The 19,934-nt window shown below is 41.0% G+C and overlaps 1 protein-coding gene across 11 annotated transcripts in view; it reads right to left on the bottom strand.

Annotated features, from left to right (window-relative positions):
* Positions 1-1,998: 1,998 nt before the first annotated feature.
* Golga4 (golgin A4) overlaps positions 1,999-19,934 on the bottom strand; it is a 92,145-nt gene continuing 74,209 nt past the window's right edge. For 6 of the 11 annotated variants that reach the window (XM_052723769.1, XM_052723712.1, XM_052723707.1 and 3 more), the window contains 8 exons: positions 18,309-18,419; positions 16,242-16,262; positions 15,977-16,045; positions 15,017-15,092; positions 12,686-12,789; positions 8,177-8,263; positions 6,013-6,073; positions 1,999-2,721 (listed from right to left, as the gene is read on the bottom strand). In XM_052723769.1, coding sequence (XP_052579729.1) covers positions 6,044-6,073; positions 8,177-8,263; positions 12,686-12,789; positions 15,017-15,092; positions 15,977-16,045; positions 16,242-16,262; positions 18,309-18,419 — 498 coding nt within the window. In that variant the 3' untranslated portion in view covers positions 1,999-2,721; positions 6,013-6,043. Of the gene's footprint in view, positions 2,722-6,012; positions 6,074-8,176; positions 8,264-8,867; positions 8,927-12,685; positions 12,790-15,016; positions 15,093-15,976; positions 16,046-16,241; positions 16,263-18,308; positions 18,420-19,934 lie in introns of those variants that run through there. The other 5 variants (XM_052723778.1, XM_052723719.1, XM_052723739.1 and 2 more) reach the window with 2 other exon arrangements.

Raw genomic sequence — 19,934 nt, 5'->3', positions numbered from 1 at the left:
AATGAATGATCTGGTAGTGTGTAAAGGAATGTAGCAGGGTAGAGAGAAGAAGCGTGTATAGAAGAGATGTGGAGCCATATAAAAAAGAGATATAACTGTGTATAGAAATCTATGGCTGTGCGGGAAGAGATGCGGCTGTATGGTGAAAGAGCTATGTACATGAAACATAGCTGTGGCTGTGTGGAGACGAGGAAAACGAAGCTGTATAGAAAAGAGGTGTAACTGTGCAAAAGAGGTCTGTGGCTGTGTGGAGAATGTGTGGAGAATGTAACAGTGTGGAATGTAACTCTGTGGAGACAGATTTACAAAAGGGATTTTTTCTAGATGAAATAAAAGAGAAAGTTGCCATCAGAAAGTGTATGTGTTTCCTTATTCTCCCCCTCAGATAGAAAAAAAGTCTAGCCCTCAGATAGATAAAAACTTTTCCTAAGCCCTCACTGCACTCATGGATTTTTCTGCATACCCTGGATAGCTGAAGGGCTGGCCCTCCAGCTACTGATACACACAGCTTCTGGGACCAAATATGCTCACTATCTGGTCCTTTTATAGAAAATTTTTGCCAACTGATGTTAGACCTGAAGCTAACCTGTAAGCCCCACCTGCCCAAAGACTAGGTAACTTCCTAGAATTCTGGGAGTTGGAGTTCTTAAAAAATAACAACAAAGTCTCATGGAAAATTACAGTGGCCTATGGATTTTGCTCATATAAGCCCTGCCTACACATGTCTGGAGAACACACAACTAGAAAGTTTCCAGATGGTGGTCCTGACCAAATCCCATCTTGGTCAATATTTAATATTTTAATAAAAGCTTGCTTAAATTCAGCCAAAATGATGGAACTGTTTTTGTTTTGTTTTGCTTTTTGGCGAATCTCAGGATTAACAATGACCCCTGCTCTTTTATATTGGGCATCTCCATGAATGGGTCACAGAGAAATGACAAGAAGCTGCATTGACTACACAGAAGAGGCTATCACGTCTACTCTGGAAAGAGGCATAAAAAAGATAAGTCATATTACTTATTACAGAACCCTTCAGTGGGACACAACTGTGCCAATTAAATAAGCAGCGGCGGTGGCGGGGGTGGGGGGTGGGGGGGTGGGACAGGAGGGTGGGGGTGTTGCTTCCTGTCTTCTCTCTAAAGAACAATGAGCAGGCAGCTGTAGGGTGTGGGTGGCCCCATTCCTCTCCTCCACAGAGCTTGCACCCTTCATCCTAGTGCAAGTACCCCCAGCAAAGCTACAAATGCGCTGCATAACTCAGGTTCACCTTTAGGCAGACTGCTGTGGGATGTTCTGCATGGCAAATGTGTTGCTCTGATTGGTCAATAAATAAAACAGTGATTGGCCAGTGGCTAGGCAGGAAGTATAGGCGGGACTAACAAAGAGGAGAAAAGGAAGAAGAGGAAGGTAGAGAGAGACACTGCCAGCTGCCGCAATGACAAGCAGCATGTGAAGATGCCGGTAAGCCACGAGCCATGTGGCAAGGTATAGATTTATGGAAATGGATTAATTTAAGCTATAAGAACAGTTAGCAAGAAGCCTGCCACGGCCATACAGTTTGTAAGCAATATAAGTCTCTGTGTTTACTTGGTTGGGTCTGAGCAGCTGTGGGACTGGCAAGTGAGAGAGATTTGTTCTGACTGTGGGCCAGGCAGGAAAACTCTAGCTACAGCAGACGCTCTACAGACCTAAGAGTCTGAGTACCGTGTCCCCAGAACCCTTCTTAGCAGTTCCCACGGCTTGGTGTCCAGAATCTTCTCTCATTACACTTAAGAAGCATCAGTGACCTCCAGAGCCTACAGAGCCTCCTGTAAACACACCAGGGGGGGTGTCCACGTCTCCTTTCTCATTGCCCATGTTAATGCCAGACACACACACAAACCTTTCTCCTAATGTCCCTGATGAGCTCTCCCGATAGTATCTCTACATTCGCTTCAGCTGAAACATGGATGTTTAACTAGCTTGAAGTGATTTCAACCTCAGAAGAAGCACGAGAAATATTATATAGGAAATAAACTTTATTCATCTGATCCTCTGAGATAATATGGCCAACAGTCACAAATCTGCATTCAATAGGATTATGTATTGACTATTTACAATTTACAGTAGTATTTTTTCCTCTGAAAAATAATATAAGTATAAAAGCTAGGTAAACATGAGGTGCTGCCATTTAGGACTTATCATAGCTTAAAGAATTAGGCTTTAGCAAATATCCAAAAATCAATATGGGAAACAGTCAGTTAAATTCTCTAATTTATCAGAAAAAAATCCACTAAATTTCACCGCAAAATATATTGCACAAGTCTTCTGAAGAAAGAGAAATCACACTAAAATAAATAAGGAAGACAGGCAGTTCTTTAAAAAGAGAGGAAAGAACAGAAGAAAGAGACACTGAGTGGCCAGGCCAGTCAGAAGAGCCTCTAAACCACAGAAAACTTCCCACGAGAAAACCGATGAAAAAGAACAAAACCATCACCATTCTCCACCAAGAACATCTGCTTCAAGAGCAGTGCCATCTGTGGACCAGGGTAAGACCCATCTCCATGACAACACATCTGCTTCAAGAGCAGTGCATCTGTGGGCCAGGTAAGACCCGTCTTCATGATAAAATGGCCATAACGATAGGCCTTTCTCCAAAAACAGGAAGCACAGACAGTTGCCAGGCAGCAGTTGCCCAACCTCACTCTCCCCATTTCTTCAAGATGAAGTTCGGAGCCATGACTGAAAAACAGAAAGGAAACTGAGGTGAAATAAGAAAAACAAACAAACAAGCTTTTATAGCCAACTTTTTGTGAGAATTATTTTGTTTTTTCAAGGTAAAATAAATTAATACTTTAGCGATGACATTAAAAAAGTAAAAACATTTCAAATATTGATTTCTAATGGAATCTTCTAGAAACTACTGTTAAGAGTAATTTATACTGATTGAGCCATCCCAGCGAACAGTATTTAGGTGTAGACTTTGAAGCCGAGACCCTGACCATGAATCCAGTGCTATTGAGCCCTGAGGAAAGCCACCCAGAGCACTGCCTGCACTGTGTGGAGAGCCCCAGAGACAGAGCTCTTCAAACCGTGCTTCAGGGAAGGAGGTGGTCCCACTTTCCCTACATCCTGCAATTCTCTCAGCATGATATGCATGGCAGAAAGAAAAGACACATAGCATTGTGGTGTAAAAGCTTCACCTAAAGATCTTAAAACTTAAAAAATGCTGAGACACAAACCCAGAGTCTTCCTAAGAGTCTCCTAAATTAAAATGCTACATGCTAGGACTCAGATTGAGTATGCTATTTAAAACATTAGAGAAATAAATTTCCATGTAAGATTAAATAGTAGAGACAAAGTGTCATTCACATTCAGTGGAGGGAAATGTTAAGGTGTTCTGAGTGTCTATTTATATGCTACCTCAACTGCTGGCCCAAGAACCTAAAGGAGAGATGTGAAAACTCTGCTAAGGTTACTCCTTTTCAGTTATTACTTTGAAACCTTGGCACAAACACCTCTCAGAAACAAAATTCAATTCAACAAAGTGGCACAACAGAATGTCATGAAAGCAAAAAGACTAAGACCTCCAGTTTAAAAGAGACTCAGAAAACACAGCTACTTGATGCAATGGATGCTCTATGCAGCCTGGGGTCTTAACCATTTATGAGAGAGCTCATTCAAAAAATAGAAAAATTGAATATTATGCATAATATCAGATACTATTAGTATTATCTTAGCATTAAATTTATTGAGTGTGATAATCTTACTGTGTAATCTTAAAAATACCTCTGCTCACTTGTGTCTGCACTGTCAAACGTTTGTAAGCATGATGTTTACAGTAAACTGCCAACGTTACAAAAGGGAGAAATGAATAGATGGAGGGAAACCAAGAGTGAGAACTGCGAGAAAATTTCACAAAATGTTTGAAACTGGAAAGTAATGGCAGACTTCACTCAATTATTTTTGCAAAGCTTAGGTCTGAAATGTTTCAACCCAAAAGCTGACTGGACAAGCAATCAGTTAGCAGAAATGCTGAGACAGGCATTTCCCGGGTGAGAGAGCAGCTATCTGCAGCACCCTGTGAGTGACACACTTACCAGGTAAATATCACACTCACAGCCATTCAAGTCTCATAAGCTTATTGTTTTTACTAAAAGATCCCAGCATGGATTTCAGTCTCTGAAGTAACAAGTTACTTTCAAATGTCCATGAGATTGTCTGTAATCTGGTCTCCTCGTCCCACTTTCCTCAGTGTCTGGTTAATGCTGAAGCCATCTTTGCCCTCAATAGGAGCCACAGGTCATGCTCACTGAGACTTCCACTTGAGAGGTTTTAGAAGACTCCCTTTGAAAACTGTCTCCCAAAGACTGTATGGCTAGATCCACTCTATTTAAATCTAATCTCTGACATCAGAATAGAGGCCACTCAGCAAAATAAAGGTCATTCCAGCCAGGCCTCATGGCATATGCCTGTAATCCCATCATTAGGGAGGCTGAGGCAGGAAGATCCCAGCCTAGGCTACACAGAGAAACCCTGCCTAAAAAACAAAACCAAAACCAAAACAGAGGTCATTACTGGTCAATGCCTGACCTGCCTACTGCCAGGAGACAGGCAGGACAGTCTTGACTCGCTTCCTGCCTATCCCACTCCCAGCAGCACTAACCCTTGCTTCTGCAGCCTCACTTATGGTAAAGTGCTGTCAAAGGGACTTTTGGAGGACGGACGGGTGGGGGGACTGTGGGAAGGCCAAGACCTGCCATTCTGAACGAAGTGCCTCTGTCCCCTGCTATATTTCTGTCTGCCTCTGAAGGTGATTCCATATGCTGTCCCCCAGGCTTATTACAGCCACCTAATACAACCATGTTCCACACTGCCAGCCACCGTAATGGAGACAGGAATGAGACAGCTCCGAACAACCATGCAAGCAAATTAAATGATAAGATATGAAAATCAAAAGGAGACTCAATGCAGGCAGTTAAAAAAACAAAAAACAAACAAACAAAAAAAACCTTTAAAAAACAGTGGGGCTAGAGACATTCTCCAGTTTAAAAGCACTGGCTGCTCTTGTAGAGGACCCAGGTTTGGGTCTCAATACCCACACTGCATTCACAACCACCATGTAACTCCAATTCCAGGGGATCAAATGCCCTCTTCTGGCCTCTGTGGTACACATGCATGTAGAAAAACATACAGACACATACAATAAAAATAAATAAATATTTTTAAATAAAATAAACATTTAAAAAAATCTTCTTTAAAAGATATGTCTCAGCCTTTATACCCTTCATTCTTCTACATTTGTTCATGGCTGAAACAAACCATCATCAAGTATACTCAGGTCTTAGACACTGTGATTCAATTTATTTGTGAAAATTATGGCCAAGTTTGAGGTGTATGTGTACCTGAAATGTTTAAGGCAATATTAAATGAAGCGAATGACATGCATACTGTGTAAGGCTGAGAATCTTTAAATGCAGAAAATAGTAAATCATGGGAAACATTTTAGATATTATGTTTCATTGTAATAAAATGTTCTTCAGAAGTAGCCATTATTCGATTAAACTAGGCTGCCCAGGAACATCTAGGTTCAACAGAACACATGTGCTATCTTGCATCAAGCTGTGTGATCCTAGGCACAATAAAACTGTTTATTTTAATCAACCTTATTAGTTTTCATTTTTTTTTCAAACTGTCATTCTAATTAGGCTTTGTAGTAATTTAGGTTCTGGATGTATGAAATACATCTCTCCATTTGAATTCGAAACACAGTACACACTGTATTTCATCATTTCACATCTAGAAATTATTTTTCACTCCTTTATCATAATTTGTAGTAATTTTAAATGCCATTCTTGGTGGCTGTTAGTCTGTATGTATCAGTCTACTTAACAGAATCAACAGAAAGCAATTATATTAACCCAATGTCATAATCATGTTCATTAAAAAGAAAACAATCCAGCAAAATGGTTAATCACATGCAATACCCGTGATTTCAGTCCCAAAGATACAGACATGTGACTCTCCACTCACCACACGCTCACTAAGCACAGACTCAGGGTTATCAGAAGATGCCACTGCGAGGTGAAGGAAACTACAAAGCCAAGAGGAAAAGCTTATTGGGTTAGTTTTCAGACCAACAGTACATATATAGGTATACAAAGTGGATGGAATTACAGACAGTACTTAAGGTTTTTTCAAACTGAGGGTCATCAGGCAAAGCATAAGGACTATGCAATACTTCTCCCATCCTAAATTTTTACTTTCAATTTCATTTAAAAGTTTAAATGTTGAAGATGCACTTCATGCGAAGGGTGTATTTAACTGCCAGGTAAATGAGAGGGAATTATGAAGTGATTTACAGTATAAATTAAAATTTGATTTACATAATTTCAGTTCACCCCCACAAACTTTTGGAAGTCTCCCACTTTGTGGCCCACAATGGCCTTGAACTTGAGATTCTTCTGCTTCAGCCTCCTTAGTGCTGGGGTTCTCGGCAGGTTCCCCCACTTGTCACACTATTAACAGAGATGATCTTGGCATGGAGCAAACAGTCTGGATGTTGAAGATTATGAAAGATTTTCTATGTATTTTTTCTCAATTGTTTGCAACATTTTAAAAAGTGATCTGATAGAGTCTTAGTCTAACAATGTTAGTTAAAACTACTCTCTCAGTTAAACACACATTTACATATGCATTATTTTTCACTATGTGTCATTCTTATTTGAATTTGTTTTCCAACTCCACCTGGCATGCATGGAAGACTTCACCTAAAATGCTATAAAGATGGTTTTTTAACTTAGGAGATTTAAAAGGTTATGACTCAAATGGAAGGGAGTGAGACCAACAATATTAGAATGATCAAGGTCAAGGACTGATCCAGAATAAACCTAAGGCTGAGGATGGGGCTCAGTGGTGCAGGGCTCCAGCATGCATGGGGTTCTAGGTGTGAGTCTCTACAAAGCACAGAGCAAGCAGGCAACATGGAGGATGAGTGTGGGCCAAGCACAAGCGAGTGAGTGAGGAAGACAACAAACCCTCCCAGACAAGGAAAGGAAATACTCTGCTAGTGCAGTCATTAGGGGAACAGACACGGAGGTTTACGTCTTCGGGGTCTGGAGCACTCCAGTGAGAAAAATGTGCTTTTAGGAAAACCTAAAAAGAGGCTTCTCTATAACAAAAGAATTTCTTGGTTCCAATTTCAACCAACTACATTATACTTTATTAATAAAATTCCCTTAAAGATAGAGGTAATCATCCTGAGTCACTCTATAAATATCAACAATCTCTTTAGACTCACCAAAAAAAAAAAAGGAGGGCAAATCAATTAGATTAATTTTCAACTTATATATTAGGATCTCTCCCACTTCAGACCCATAAATTACTTCATATTTCCTACCCATTTTTATCATTTGAAAGATCTATGGGGCCTATTTTCATTCACATGTGATTGGATGGAAGTTACCACTTACTCTTAAAATTAGATTCCAAGTTCTTCAAAGCTCCCAATTTCCTATATTCTCTAACAACTAAAGTAGTAGGTAGCTGCAGACTGAATTTATTCAGCAAGTGAAGTGTGAAGAGATGTGAGGCTTTGTTTAAAGCCTGGGCAGGTCAGTCTCAGGGGCAAAGGAAAATTAACTCAAGAACCAGCCTCTGCTTCATCCCTTTCTAGAATGAAGATGGCTTTACTCAAGGACAAAGAATCTGACGTTTTCCCTTAGATATGCTTAACTAACTATTTTTTGGTCTGCCTTGAGAGTTTTTTGTTTTTGGTATTGCTCGCTATCTACCTTTATCTCTTGAGCCATCTTATTGGTCCAAAAGATAATTAAATTCTTTAGAATCGATGCACATGAAAATACTTTAAAATAGAAGAAAGAACACCGCGCTGTTTAGAAGCTGTGCTCTGTGAAGCAAAAGGACAAATTCTTCTGCATCCTTCCCATCAGCAGCTCAAGCTCTGGGAACTCCACATCGCACATGTGATATCAAATGTCCATGCTACTGAGAAAGACCACTCTCTCCCTTGAGTGTCCCCATTACATCTGGCTTAAACTTTCTTCACGGCCATTCACCACCACTTTTTAAGTTTAGTACAAAAGACATTCAAAACATTTAAATTTCTTTTATACAAACGAGGCAGAATATAAACTGCAAGAAAGCTGCCTCCCTACACCTTCCTTCTGGAACTTACCATCAGCCGGGCATCTTCTCTTTCCAAAATTTTCTGAGCCTGATCATCAGGGAATTTCAAGACAGTGGTTATAACTTTCGCCATGGTCTAGAAGTGATAGGAAAGAGGTCATTAATAGACACAAGGCAATGAAGTCTCACACCGTATGACATGTTCTGTTGAAGGATTCTTTAGTGCTCTCAATGGAAGCCACGAACAAAGAAGTATGATGTGAAGGTTATCAGTCAAGGAAGTACTAGCATTTCAACTCAAGAGGGTTCCTTACGAGGTCTGCATTTGAATTACTTTGATGCATTTCCAATAGCATGAAGCTGTACAAGGATCTAGCTCTTGGTCCTTCGTCTCATTAAGATGAAACTTCATTATGAATTCATCTGAAAAAGCCTCATATTTGCAGTAACCTACAGTGATGCATTGCCAAACATACGCTCTAAATAACAAAGATTAGAAGCCCCCACCCAGGGTTCAGCTCTAACTAAATCACATCATATATCTCATAAACATGGGCTACTGCATGGACATGAACATGCTTAGTAGTTAATTTTCAAGACATGCAGCACATTGGCCTAATAGGAATTACATATTAAAGGAACACAATGTTTTGTTTGGTAGAACACATGATGAATCAAAACATTACACATGGAGGTTTGCAAAACAAGTTCATAAACTGTGCAGATCAGAATAAATATACCGTAAGTCAGACTGTCACCCATAAGCTCCTGGAAAATTCTCCTCAAAGGCTGAAACTCCCTATTGTGTATCAAGATGAGATGTCGTGAAGAAGACAGAGAGGAAAGAAGATGTCACTTATGACGTAAGAAGGATAAGGAGATCAGCGTTTACATCAAGTCAAGTGGTACACTCTCCTGGGGATTCCTACAGTGCATGGTAGAGCATCCCAGAAAAGGGAACCAGTGCTCATGGCTACGTGTGCTTTGTGAATAGGCCTGTGTGTATGGTGGCAGCAGGGGTTCTGGGGAAAGTTGTGGGAAAAAAAATCAGCATACTATTATCAACCCAAACTTCTGGAACTTTATTCATATCACTAGAAAAAGTTCAATAATTAACAGAAAGGAAAGAAACTAACATTTTAAAACTATTTATTACCTGTAGAGCCGAGGCAAGACATTCTGTATTCCTAATAAGTTATAACTCACTTCACTTAACAGATCAACCGACAGTGTTTCTGGCTGCAAACCCCACACACAATGACTTTACTTTCAGATATCTTTCTTGTTTTTGCCTTTGCCATTTTAATAGATTTAAAAAAATCTAAAATGCTATTGAAAACAGTCACATTCTTGGAGGATTCCAAAGGCATTTGACAACACCTCTCACTTAATACTAGACGGGACACAAACTAGTATGCTAAACTTGAGTATAGAGGTCAAGTATATGTGTCATGAACTGGCTAAAAGAAATAAGAAGTAGTAACTATTTCAGTGTTTTCTTTTTTTAACAGAGAGGCAACTTCCTGTGTCCCATTTATAAAGATTTTTTTCCCCCGGGTACCAAAAATCTAAAATTCTAAAATTCACAGTTATATGGAACATATCCTTAATTTCAGTATCACACAAGCTACCAAAGTACAATTCACTCTGAAACCACACACTCGCATATGGAAACATGTTTATAAAGATATAACTATGATCTGTGACTCTTGTTGTCTCTTTACACTCTAGGCAACACTAAATGGAAAATCCACCCCTAAATTCATCAATGACTCAGAACCTATAGCCGACAATCAATAAAGCCGCCACTTGCTAGAAAAACTTTTATGGAGAAGCCCAGGTACTTGCTACACCTTGGAAAGAAACCCCATCCTCAGGCCCTGAGGAGCAAGGAAAAGTTCAAATAAGCCACCTGATTTTATAAGCAAGCTTCAGCTGTTTCCTCAGGGAATGCCTCTTCAATGAAGCTTACAGAGCAAAAAGGAAGGCTGACAAGATTTCAGTATCACAACAGTGGAGGACCAAAACCCGTGAGGAGAAAGCAGGGCCGAGTAGCTCCATCCTAAAAGACTGTGTGTACTATACAAGTGTTCTTCAGGCACCTGCCTCCTAAAGAATGCTGTAGTCAAAGAAGGTGAAGAGAATGGTAGGATGATACACCACCCAGTCCTCCATAGGCTGGCTCAGTCTAAAATATAACCCGCTCTCCAATTTGAGTTCTTGGTTAATATATAGAAACTAAGCAAATCAGCCAAAGATGTTTCTAAAACCAGCTTCATTCTTGTTGGTAATGTTCGGGGCCATCTCCTCTGTGATACACACACATACAATTTTGAAAATATTTCAGACCATCTAGCCTTCAAGACTGTCTGGTCCTAGTTGGGAACAACTGCACCTCACAGATACAGTGTTCAGCTGGGCCAGACAACTTGCAACTCAAGGAGCTCACACATCATTTCCTTGGGCCTTCTCTCTGAGCTGCTAACCTCCTGAACGAGTGCTGAGCTTCCTGATCGAAACCTGACCCTCTTCCTGTTTAAAGCCTGGTGTACCTGGAAGCCACACAGGGAAGCCCTTACCGTCCTTAACTGCACTCTGCCCCACAGTGTGGTTAACGGAGAACTAAGCACTGTTCAATTCCAGAGTCAGGAACGGTGTCAGCTTCCACGTCCATGTATGAATAAATGAACAGGAGATTAAAATACCAGCTTCAATGTTTCCATGTAAAATGTGATGGGAGAATTATAGGCTGTTCATCGTCATTCGTCAGAAAATCACAACAAATGCAGACAAGGGCGGATGAAGACCGTGAGCCTCTGAGGCTGCTGGAGAGTGCTCTCCACTGCCTTCCATACTGTAACCTCAAGTGAGCCACAGGTTCAGAAAGCACAAGATGACCTCTGGCTTGGGCTCTGTCTCTTTTCCAAGGTTTAAACTTAAAACAACATTTCACAAGCACTGCAATCCCCAGGAGCAACAGGCGGCGGTAGCCAGCGTGGTAGATGAAGGAAGGCCGCAGTCTGTTAGCCACAGCACTTGCCCCCCAACTGTAGAGTCCCAAGTGTCTACAGTCCTGAGAGGAGTCTCAAAGCTCAGGCTCCTACCTACTGCTCATGCACGTAATGTTAACCATCTCCCAAGCTGCCGAGTTCAGGCTGCTGCTCTAGCTCCATAAAGGGGAAGCAGTTGTTCATCAGTGTCACTTTAAGATAACAAAAAACTAGTGAAAGTCCTGAAGGATAAAGGACCCCGGACCATCACGAACTAATGCACCCCTCTCTGTGACACGTGCTCAAGACCACATTACTTTAACAGAATTCTTATTTGGAAGGACTTGGTAGCCAGACATTGTGGTGCATGCCTATAATCCCAGCTCCTGGAAGGCAAAGCAGGTCACACAGCAAGACCACGCTTCAAAAACCCAAATCCAGAACCAAGCAACAAAATTAAACCTGCTTGATATAAACAAAACATAATTTCTCCAGACACTAAGGACTCAAATGACCTCTGGCTCCTGGCACTTCTCTGCATCTCCAACCTACAAACCTGCGGAGCTGTTTAAGGTCCTTGTCTATGCCCTTGGTTTTGGTTCCAGATCACTGTCTGAACCGGCCTAGCATCTCTATGACACAGCACATAGCCACACAGCAAAATATTGACTGTTTCCAAGGACAAAAAGTTCATTATACCATTCTCAGTCATGACACAGACAATGTAAATCCCATGAAGAAGTGTCAAAAACAGAAACTGACTACAACAAAAACTTTTATTGATAAAAAGCTCATGAAATTCCCTAACAACATTCAATTCCATTCAAGATATATTTACCAAATGTCTAACATAAGGTTTTAAACAAACAACAAACAAACTGTAGAGGACACAAATAAGGCAAAACTCTATATCAAGGGTCTTAGGTAGAAGCTACATTCTAGAAAACCAATTGACTTATCATTCCTACTCACATAGTGTGGTAGTTTAAACACGATCAACATCCCACACACGAAGAAATGACTTATAACAGACTAAACTGTCTCTGATGTTCCTTAGTTGTCGCTGTCATGCTTATAGCATGGTGATTCACAGTGCTATCTACAGGGTAGTAAAACCTCCTTAAAATGGAATCGCTTCTCCTACTTTTAAGATCTCTCTCTCTCTCTCTCTCTCTCTCTCTCTCTCTCTCTCTCTCTCTCATGGTGATTCACAGTGCTATCTACAGGGTAGTAAAACCTCCTTAAAATGGAATCGCTTCTCCTACTTTTAAGATATTAAGTCAGTCTGTCTGTCTGTCTGTCTCTCTCTCTTCTGCTTTTAAGATATGAAGTCTCTCTCTCACACACACACACAACAAAACACTAGCCACTTTTTAAAAATAACTTACTGTTTATGAAATTTTCATTATAGTAGTATTTAGTAACATCCAATAGTATTTTTAAGTTGGTATTTAATGAACAGAACAAGACTGCCAGTCAGTTCATTTTTATGAATACTGTCTGCGCATAACAATCTAATGAGTGTGTTAAAAGGAGTCTCACACCAAGTCACCAGGCAGGATCCATACCTTGGTCTCACGACCCATCATGTATTCAAACAACACTTTTCTCAAATATTCAAACTCAGTAGGTTCTCCAAAGAGTGAGACATCAGTGTGGTACAAATTGCCACCTGTCAAGAAAGACAAAATCGAAATTACAAAAGCAAACCCAGATAACTTGTCACTCAGAAAATAGACACATTAGGAGCAAGAAGGGAACAGAAATAGACATTGTTTCCTATCGCTGTATTATGCTTTCCACACATTCACACTGTGGACATTCCCAGCTGCTTGATAGAGTAAAAGTAAGAACTGTTACAAAATTTTTGTTTCCTGTATCCTTCTCTTAAGATCACATGGCCAGTGTAAAAGCTCCTTAATACTGCGTCTCTGCTAAACAGCGTGTGGACAATAGCAGCTATCCCAGCAACTAACATCACCATCTTCATCTTAGCAACCACTCAGTATCTCGGACATTTTGAGTTTCTTTTCAAGCACTCCAATATCAGTTCAAATCAAATTTTAAAAATGTTTTGAAACACAACATAAATAACAAACCTGAAAGTGTGCAAAATATCAGTATCATAGTGATTTTCAAATATTTTTATGTGAGCTGTGTGCAGTGGCACAAGCCTGAAACCCCAGCTACTTGGGGGCTCATGGAGACTATTAAGTATGAAGGGAGAAAGCAGAGAGGGGGGGGTAAGAAAGAGTAGTAATAAATAGTAATGTATAAATAATAATTTATTATTACTCTTACTTAGGGATATGATAAATGTATATTATATGCATACATGGAAATGTCCTGAGAGCTCATTAATTTGCATAATTAAATATGCTAATAAAAATAAATAAGGCAAATAAGCAGGAAATTTAACGTCTTATAAAAAAGAAAATGACAACCTAACTTTAGAAGACACAGGAATATAAGGCATTCCACAAAGGAAGAAATGCACACAGCTAGAACTAAGGAGGAACAAATAAAATGATCTAATCATGCTCAACCTATTACTAAGAACAGAAACAAAATTAAAATCCTGACAACATTATATCAAATGTAAATCAGCTAAGCACTGAAGGACTATGATACACATTAGCAGGACAGAGGCCACAGTGGGCTGAAAAATTTCACATCCTGTGATGTGTCAATTCTATTCTTAGTTCTGGATTCTATAGAAAATCTTTCACATGTAGACTATAGGAAACATGTACAAATATGTACCAAACTAATGGAATAAAATCTACAAACAAGATGACTCTCAAACTTACATTAAACAAAAGAAACAGATCACGTCAATTCCCCAGCTAAGCAAATCTAAACAAAATGTCACTGGAAACTTCACACATGGATGTTAAATGTGAGGGCAGAAGAATGAGTAGCACAGTGTCAGAAGGGTTCAGCATCATGAAGGTGCTGACTATATTATTACAGGAGCTTACATGGAACAGGAGATGCTTTATTTCTCCCTATAGGACGGGGATCATTCAAATCTTAAAAGCAGCAGCATGGAGAAGATCAGTGAGCACAGTCCATCAGACTTTTTAGATTCTTTTAATCATTAAATGTGCTGATATATGCAATGTGTACAAAACAATGTTTGACACCAGAATTTAGTATTATGTATGTTAAGATATGCAGCTACGTGACACTACAGGAAACAAAGCAAGCCAGACGCAGAATGACAAGTATTGCAGGATCTGACTCGCATATGAAATCTATACAAGTTAGATTCAAAGAACAGAGTAAGATGGTAGTTACCATCAGCCAAGAGATCAGATGAAGTGGAGGTTCATTGTTCAAAGGAGACAAAATTTCAGCGTCAGAGTAGAAACACATTCAAGACAGCTGTTGTTATTATATTACTGGAAACCAGCAGGACTAGATTTCGAGGGTTCTCACCATGTACTGGTCTGAATGGAAATGCCCCGCACAGGCTTATACATTTGAAGGTTTGGTTCCTAGTTGGTGGAACTATTTTGGGAAAAAGTAGGAGGCGTGGCCTTGCTGGAGGTGGTGTGTCACCGGGAAGAGAGCTCTGACGTTTCAAAACCCATGCCAAGCTCAGTGCCTGTCTCTCTGTCTGCTGTCTGTGGATAAGAATCTAATTTCTCAGCTGCTGCTCCAGCACCAAGCCTACCTGTCTGCCTGCTACCATGCTCCCAGACATGATGGTCATGGACACTAACCCTCTAAAACTGGAAGCAAGGTCCCAATTAAACATTATATTTAATAAGCTGCTTTGCTCACAGTGGCTCTGCACTGCAGAGCAGTAATTAAGACACATCACAACAAAAGGTGAAGTAAGTGAGGTAATGTGTAGCAGAGGCACACAGGCGGCATGGCGGAAGTCAGCTCACCTTTGTAAGGTGTCCCCACAGTTGTCGCACACACAGTCTTTTCATGTCTTTTCAAACGGTCTTCTAAATTATGGATCTAAAAATAATATTCAAACCATACCATAAAATTAATATGAAAATCCCATGTAAGGAAAAGAACAGCTATTCAAGAAGTACTAGATTCTCTTTAATGCTGAAGGAACATTACATGCAGATAAAATGGAAAAAAACGTTTCTTTGGCAGAAACTAAAAGCATATTCAATGAAAGAAAAATACATAAATTGAATTTTATTAAAATAAAAACCTTTTTATATTGAAAGATTACATAAAAAATGTGAAGACAAATTATAAAATGCGAAGAGATATTTGCAAATCACATACCTGATAAGGATTTTGTATCCAGAATACATAGTAAGCCCTTACACCTCAGAGAACACAACCCCAGAACAACCACAGGACATTAGTAAATACTACGTCACTCCAAAGAAGAGAGAGATACAAGGGGCCAAAAAGTTGAGGAAAAGATGGTTGATACCATTAATCATTAGAAAAAATGTAAACTAACACCACAGTGAAACCACTTCCTACCTTCTCAGGTGGCTATAATAAAAAATCTTGTTGATAAGGATGTGAAAATGGAGTCCTTATAAACCACTGATGTGCACAGAGCAGAAGCTATGGCAAGCAGAGTGGCAGTTTCTCAAGTAGTTTTAACACAGAAAGTAACTCCACTCCTTCCTATACATGTACCTACAAGAACGGCAAATGTTCAAGCAAAACGTGGTACACAAGTTCAGGCGTGGGTACTCTAACGTTAGTCCCAGCACTCAGGCAAGAGGATCTTTGCGCCAGCCTGGTCTACAGAGTGGGTTCTAGGACAGCTAGGGCTACACACAAAGCAACTATGAAAGCATGAAGTCATGTGTTCCTTACTGGCCGAGACCCTAGCACTCATCACCAGAAGCTGGGCTCGTCCATACCTGCTCTCTCAGCTCCTGCTCCTTTAACGTGGCCTCGCTGATCAGAGTGGTCTTCTGGGCTAGCTGTGTCTGAAAGAACAGACGCCAGACTGGAGTGAGTGCACTTCATCAATCCAGGACATGTTTCTGTGCTGCTTGCAAAAAACTTCCTTTATAGAAACAGGATCTTTATGTTTTAACTTGTTAAAAAAGGAGGGAGTCGGGGTGGGGGGGTGTTCCTAAAATGTACTAATTTCAGTAAACTTCAATGAAGAACTAATTTTACCTGTAGCTCCATAATTGTTACCTGGAGATGGAAAAGAAACACAAAAACAAAAGAATGTAAACAATAAAACCGACAAGTAGAAGAAACAATAAAACAGCACTATGAAATGACAACATAGTACAAAGCCAGCTTTCCCATCTTAAGAGAGTGAGCAGGTTTGAAATAAAGCAATTTCAAACCTTTCTTTTTTAACCTGGTCTATTTTTTGTTATAGTAATGCCCACATGCAAAAATCCATAAACAGAGGAGAGGGCTGAAAGGCTGTGACAGCTCTTGGACTCTTTATCCTTCAGGGTTAAGAGACACAAGACTATGTTCATGTATCACTCAGGTCAGAGCTTTCAAAGACCTTTAGGACATTTCTAAGCACAACCCCCAAGGCTCATGCTGGGCTCTGATTACAAGTTGTTGATCATGGAGCTCAGCACAGGTACATGTGACTGAGGACCATCTGGAGTCCAGAAGGAATACTGCATCAGTGTGATGCCAGTTATTTGGGAGGCTGAGACGGGAGGACCGCTTGAGCAGAACGTTCAAACTAGCCTGGGAAACGTGCCAGGACTACCACCATCTCAAGTAAAAAACAAAATCAAAACATTTAGAGGCACGGAAGCACGCTCAAGGAGAATTAAGAGACTACAAAGGAACAACTCTGTTTGTAGTTATTATTTTCTCCTTTCTTTTACAACAAGTAAAGGACTCAGAGCACTAATATCAATTTCACAACGCATCAACACTCTATGGTAGTCAGGATGCAGCACTGATACTCTGAAGCTGGGGGAAGCTCATGTTAGTAAAATACATGTGTTTTCATAGAAGTAATGTTTAATAGCAAAGATGCCCACAGCCACGATCACACGCTAAATAGACAGAACTGTATTAACGGCTGTCCTTAAAGAGAAGGACCTTTCTGCTTGCTCAGTGCTCATACAGCTGTATCTAGTAAGGAGTGATGCTTGGCAAAGCCTTTTTATAAAGGCTTCATCTCAGAATTCCGGTCAGGAGACCCTTGTAACTGCTGTTATCTGTAACTGATAATCTGTAATAAATCTTCTCAAAGGTAGAGTCACAGACGGTGTCTGTCCATTTTCCCAAGAGCCCCATGACAACGCTGTGAAGAAAAGAACATCCTAGAGAAGGGATAACTGTCAGAAATGTTTCAGTGTCAGGCTTCTCAAACTGGGACCCACATGCTTTGTGGGTAACTGCTGGGGTATACAGCAGGACAAGCAGCCAAGGAACATCAATTTTAATTAAAGACTAGGATTATTAAAAACAAAAACAAAAACAAAGACACAGGCCACTTCTGTCACATCAGTCCTCTCATTGGATCTGCATCTGGTCCAGTAGCCAAGGAAACATGAACCAGCAGAGACTGACTAAAAAATCATCATGTTCCTGCACTACAACTAAGGACACGTTATAAAATAGAAGACAGATGAAATACATCCAAAGGCTAGAGGCAGGTGACTGCTGCTGGGGTGGGGGGTCATTATCTTCAGTAGTGTAACCACTGATCGGTTACCCACGCTTCAATGGGTAGTTTTATACCCACACCCATGCCCATGTCCAAGGTTAAACTCAGGGGGGGTCACAAAACAAAACAAAATGACATAAAGTGGGAGGGGACTTGTTAGGAGGGGAAGGGAGGGCTTGGGAGAGTAGGAAGGGCTAAGGGGACAGGGAGGGGTGAGAGTGACAGAAATATACGACATGCATGCATGCGATTGTCAGACAGTAAATAAAAACAGGAAAAAAAAGAGCAGGCAATTAACAAAAGGCTCAGTGTGCTCTGCTATAGTCTGTGGAAAGCCCAGGAAGCCCTGACAAACAGGAAATTCAGGCTTTGAGTGTGGGAGGTGGATTTCAATTCCACTACAACAGTTAACATGAGAGCTGGACCTTCTGTTAAGCTCTTTGGGTGTCAGTTGTACTGACTGGAAAAAAGTCAGCGTCCTTAAAGGGCTCCTCACGATTAAATGAGGTGAATGCATGCCAACGGGGAGCCAGATTGTGGAAATGGTGGTGTTTTCAAGAACTACAAGAAGAAACTCAAAGTCCTCTCACATTGTCCTCCGCGCTCTCCTGCTGGTCTAGCCTGTGCTCGTATTTCTTCTGTAGCTCCTCAAGCTGAGTCTGTAGGTCATTTACTTTGGCAGTCATTTCTTCTTCCCGGGCCTTTAGAATGAAAACAGCAGTGTGGCAATGACATTACAACCATGCTGAGGAGGAGCAGTGTGGAACACTCAACAAGTTGGTGAGACACGCCGCAGAGCTGTCTTTCCTGTCTCTGCTCTCCTAGCCACCTTTCTGACCCAAATTAATCCCATCCCAGTGCTGCTCACTCTTCCCAGGATGCCATGGCTCCTGTGAGCATGCCCCCTGCCCATCACCTAAGGTCATCGAGCTGCTGCGGTCCTCTCACCCTGGGTTGATCAGGTCTCCAGCTGTAAGGTTCGGGTCTTTCTACAGTGGGTGTCTCAGGTGTCAGGAGATAAAGCGATATGCATACACACTGACAACTGACTGAGCACAGGCAGCGTGGAATGCTTTGGTCTCGTTTTCTTCACCAGCTATGGAGGAGCTGTGTAACTCAGGAGTTGGTCTTTATCTACTAGCACCACACATTTCACTCATCTCCACATCAAGTCAGCAGTTAAGTGCCATACTACAAATAGTCTGTCTAACCTGCTGGCGACCAGTGCAATTTCCATTCTCCCAAAACATTGCATAAACAACAACAACAAAAAATAGACAAGGCTGAACAAGAAAAAAAACTTATAGTGATTTTCACCCCCATGGTCCTACTCAGAAATGATGCCGCACAAATCACCTTCTGTTCTGTTCCGAGGGCACTCAGCTCTCCTAGGCCATAAATCTTGCAAGAGCTTTGTGCTAAAGAACATTGAGAGCTAGAATATCCATCTGGCTCGAGTACGAAGATGAGTGTGGGCTGAGTGAACTGTGAGAGAAAAACCACCACCAACAGGTGTCACATAAGAGACACTGACTGTCAGAAACACGAGGAACACCGTTCTCAACAACAGCCGGATGGTTAGGCACAGAGGACCCACAAAGTCTGATTTTAAATGCTTTCTCGTAAAGAAGGCTGACGGGGAACAAACAGCACAACCCTGTTCAGTGTTGGCCAGTGCAGAGACCTCAGCTCCTCACGGAGGCACATGCTGACCTAGCCCTGTCTCCAACACCATCAACCTGGAACTGGGCTATTACTGCCTTGGTCATGGCTGTCTTGAGTCTACCATCGCACATCCCTATGGTGACCGTGTCAGTGTGGCTGAGAGTCCACAGCTACCTCCTCAGGCACACTTGGACATTCAGCTATGTCTGACACAGCCTTTGATAGCTGCAAACTCCTAAGTAAGCTAAGGCAAGCCTTCTAAGAATTAGAGAAGAATCCCTAATGAATCATCACTAACTTAAAAATAGTTCTGGATCTGGGGGACAACTCAGTGGTAGGGTGGCTTCCAACAAGGTACCAGGCCCTGCATAAATCCCTAGTTCATCAAAGGGGGGGGGGGGGGAGAAAGAAAGAAAAGAAAAGGGAGGAGAGAGGGATGAGTGGAGAGTTGTAGTTTCCTTGATTCTATTCTTTAAAAACAACAAACAAGAATGAAAGTGAATCTCACTATACACCATTCTCAAATATACATGTGAATGCATTTGATTCAA

Source organism: Peromyscus californicus, unplaced genomic scaffold, assembly GCF_007827085.1.
Source record: "Peromyscus californicus insignis strain IS unplaced genomic scaffold, ASM782708v3 Scaffold_11__1_contigs__length_118956290, whole genome shotgun sequence".
In the NCBI taxonomy this organism is placed as follows: Eukaryota; Metazoa; Chordata; class Mammalia; order Rodentia; family Cricetidae; genus Peromyscus; species Peromyscus californicus.
This window is presented reverse-complemented; position numbering and strand designations above follow the sequence as displayed.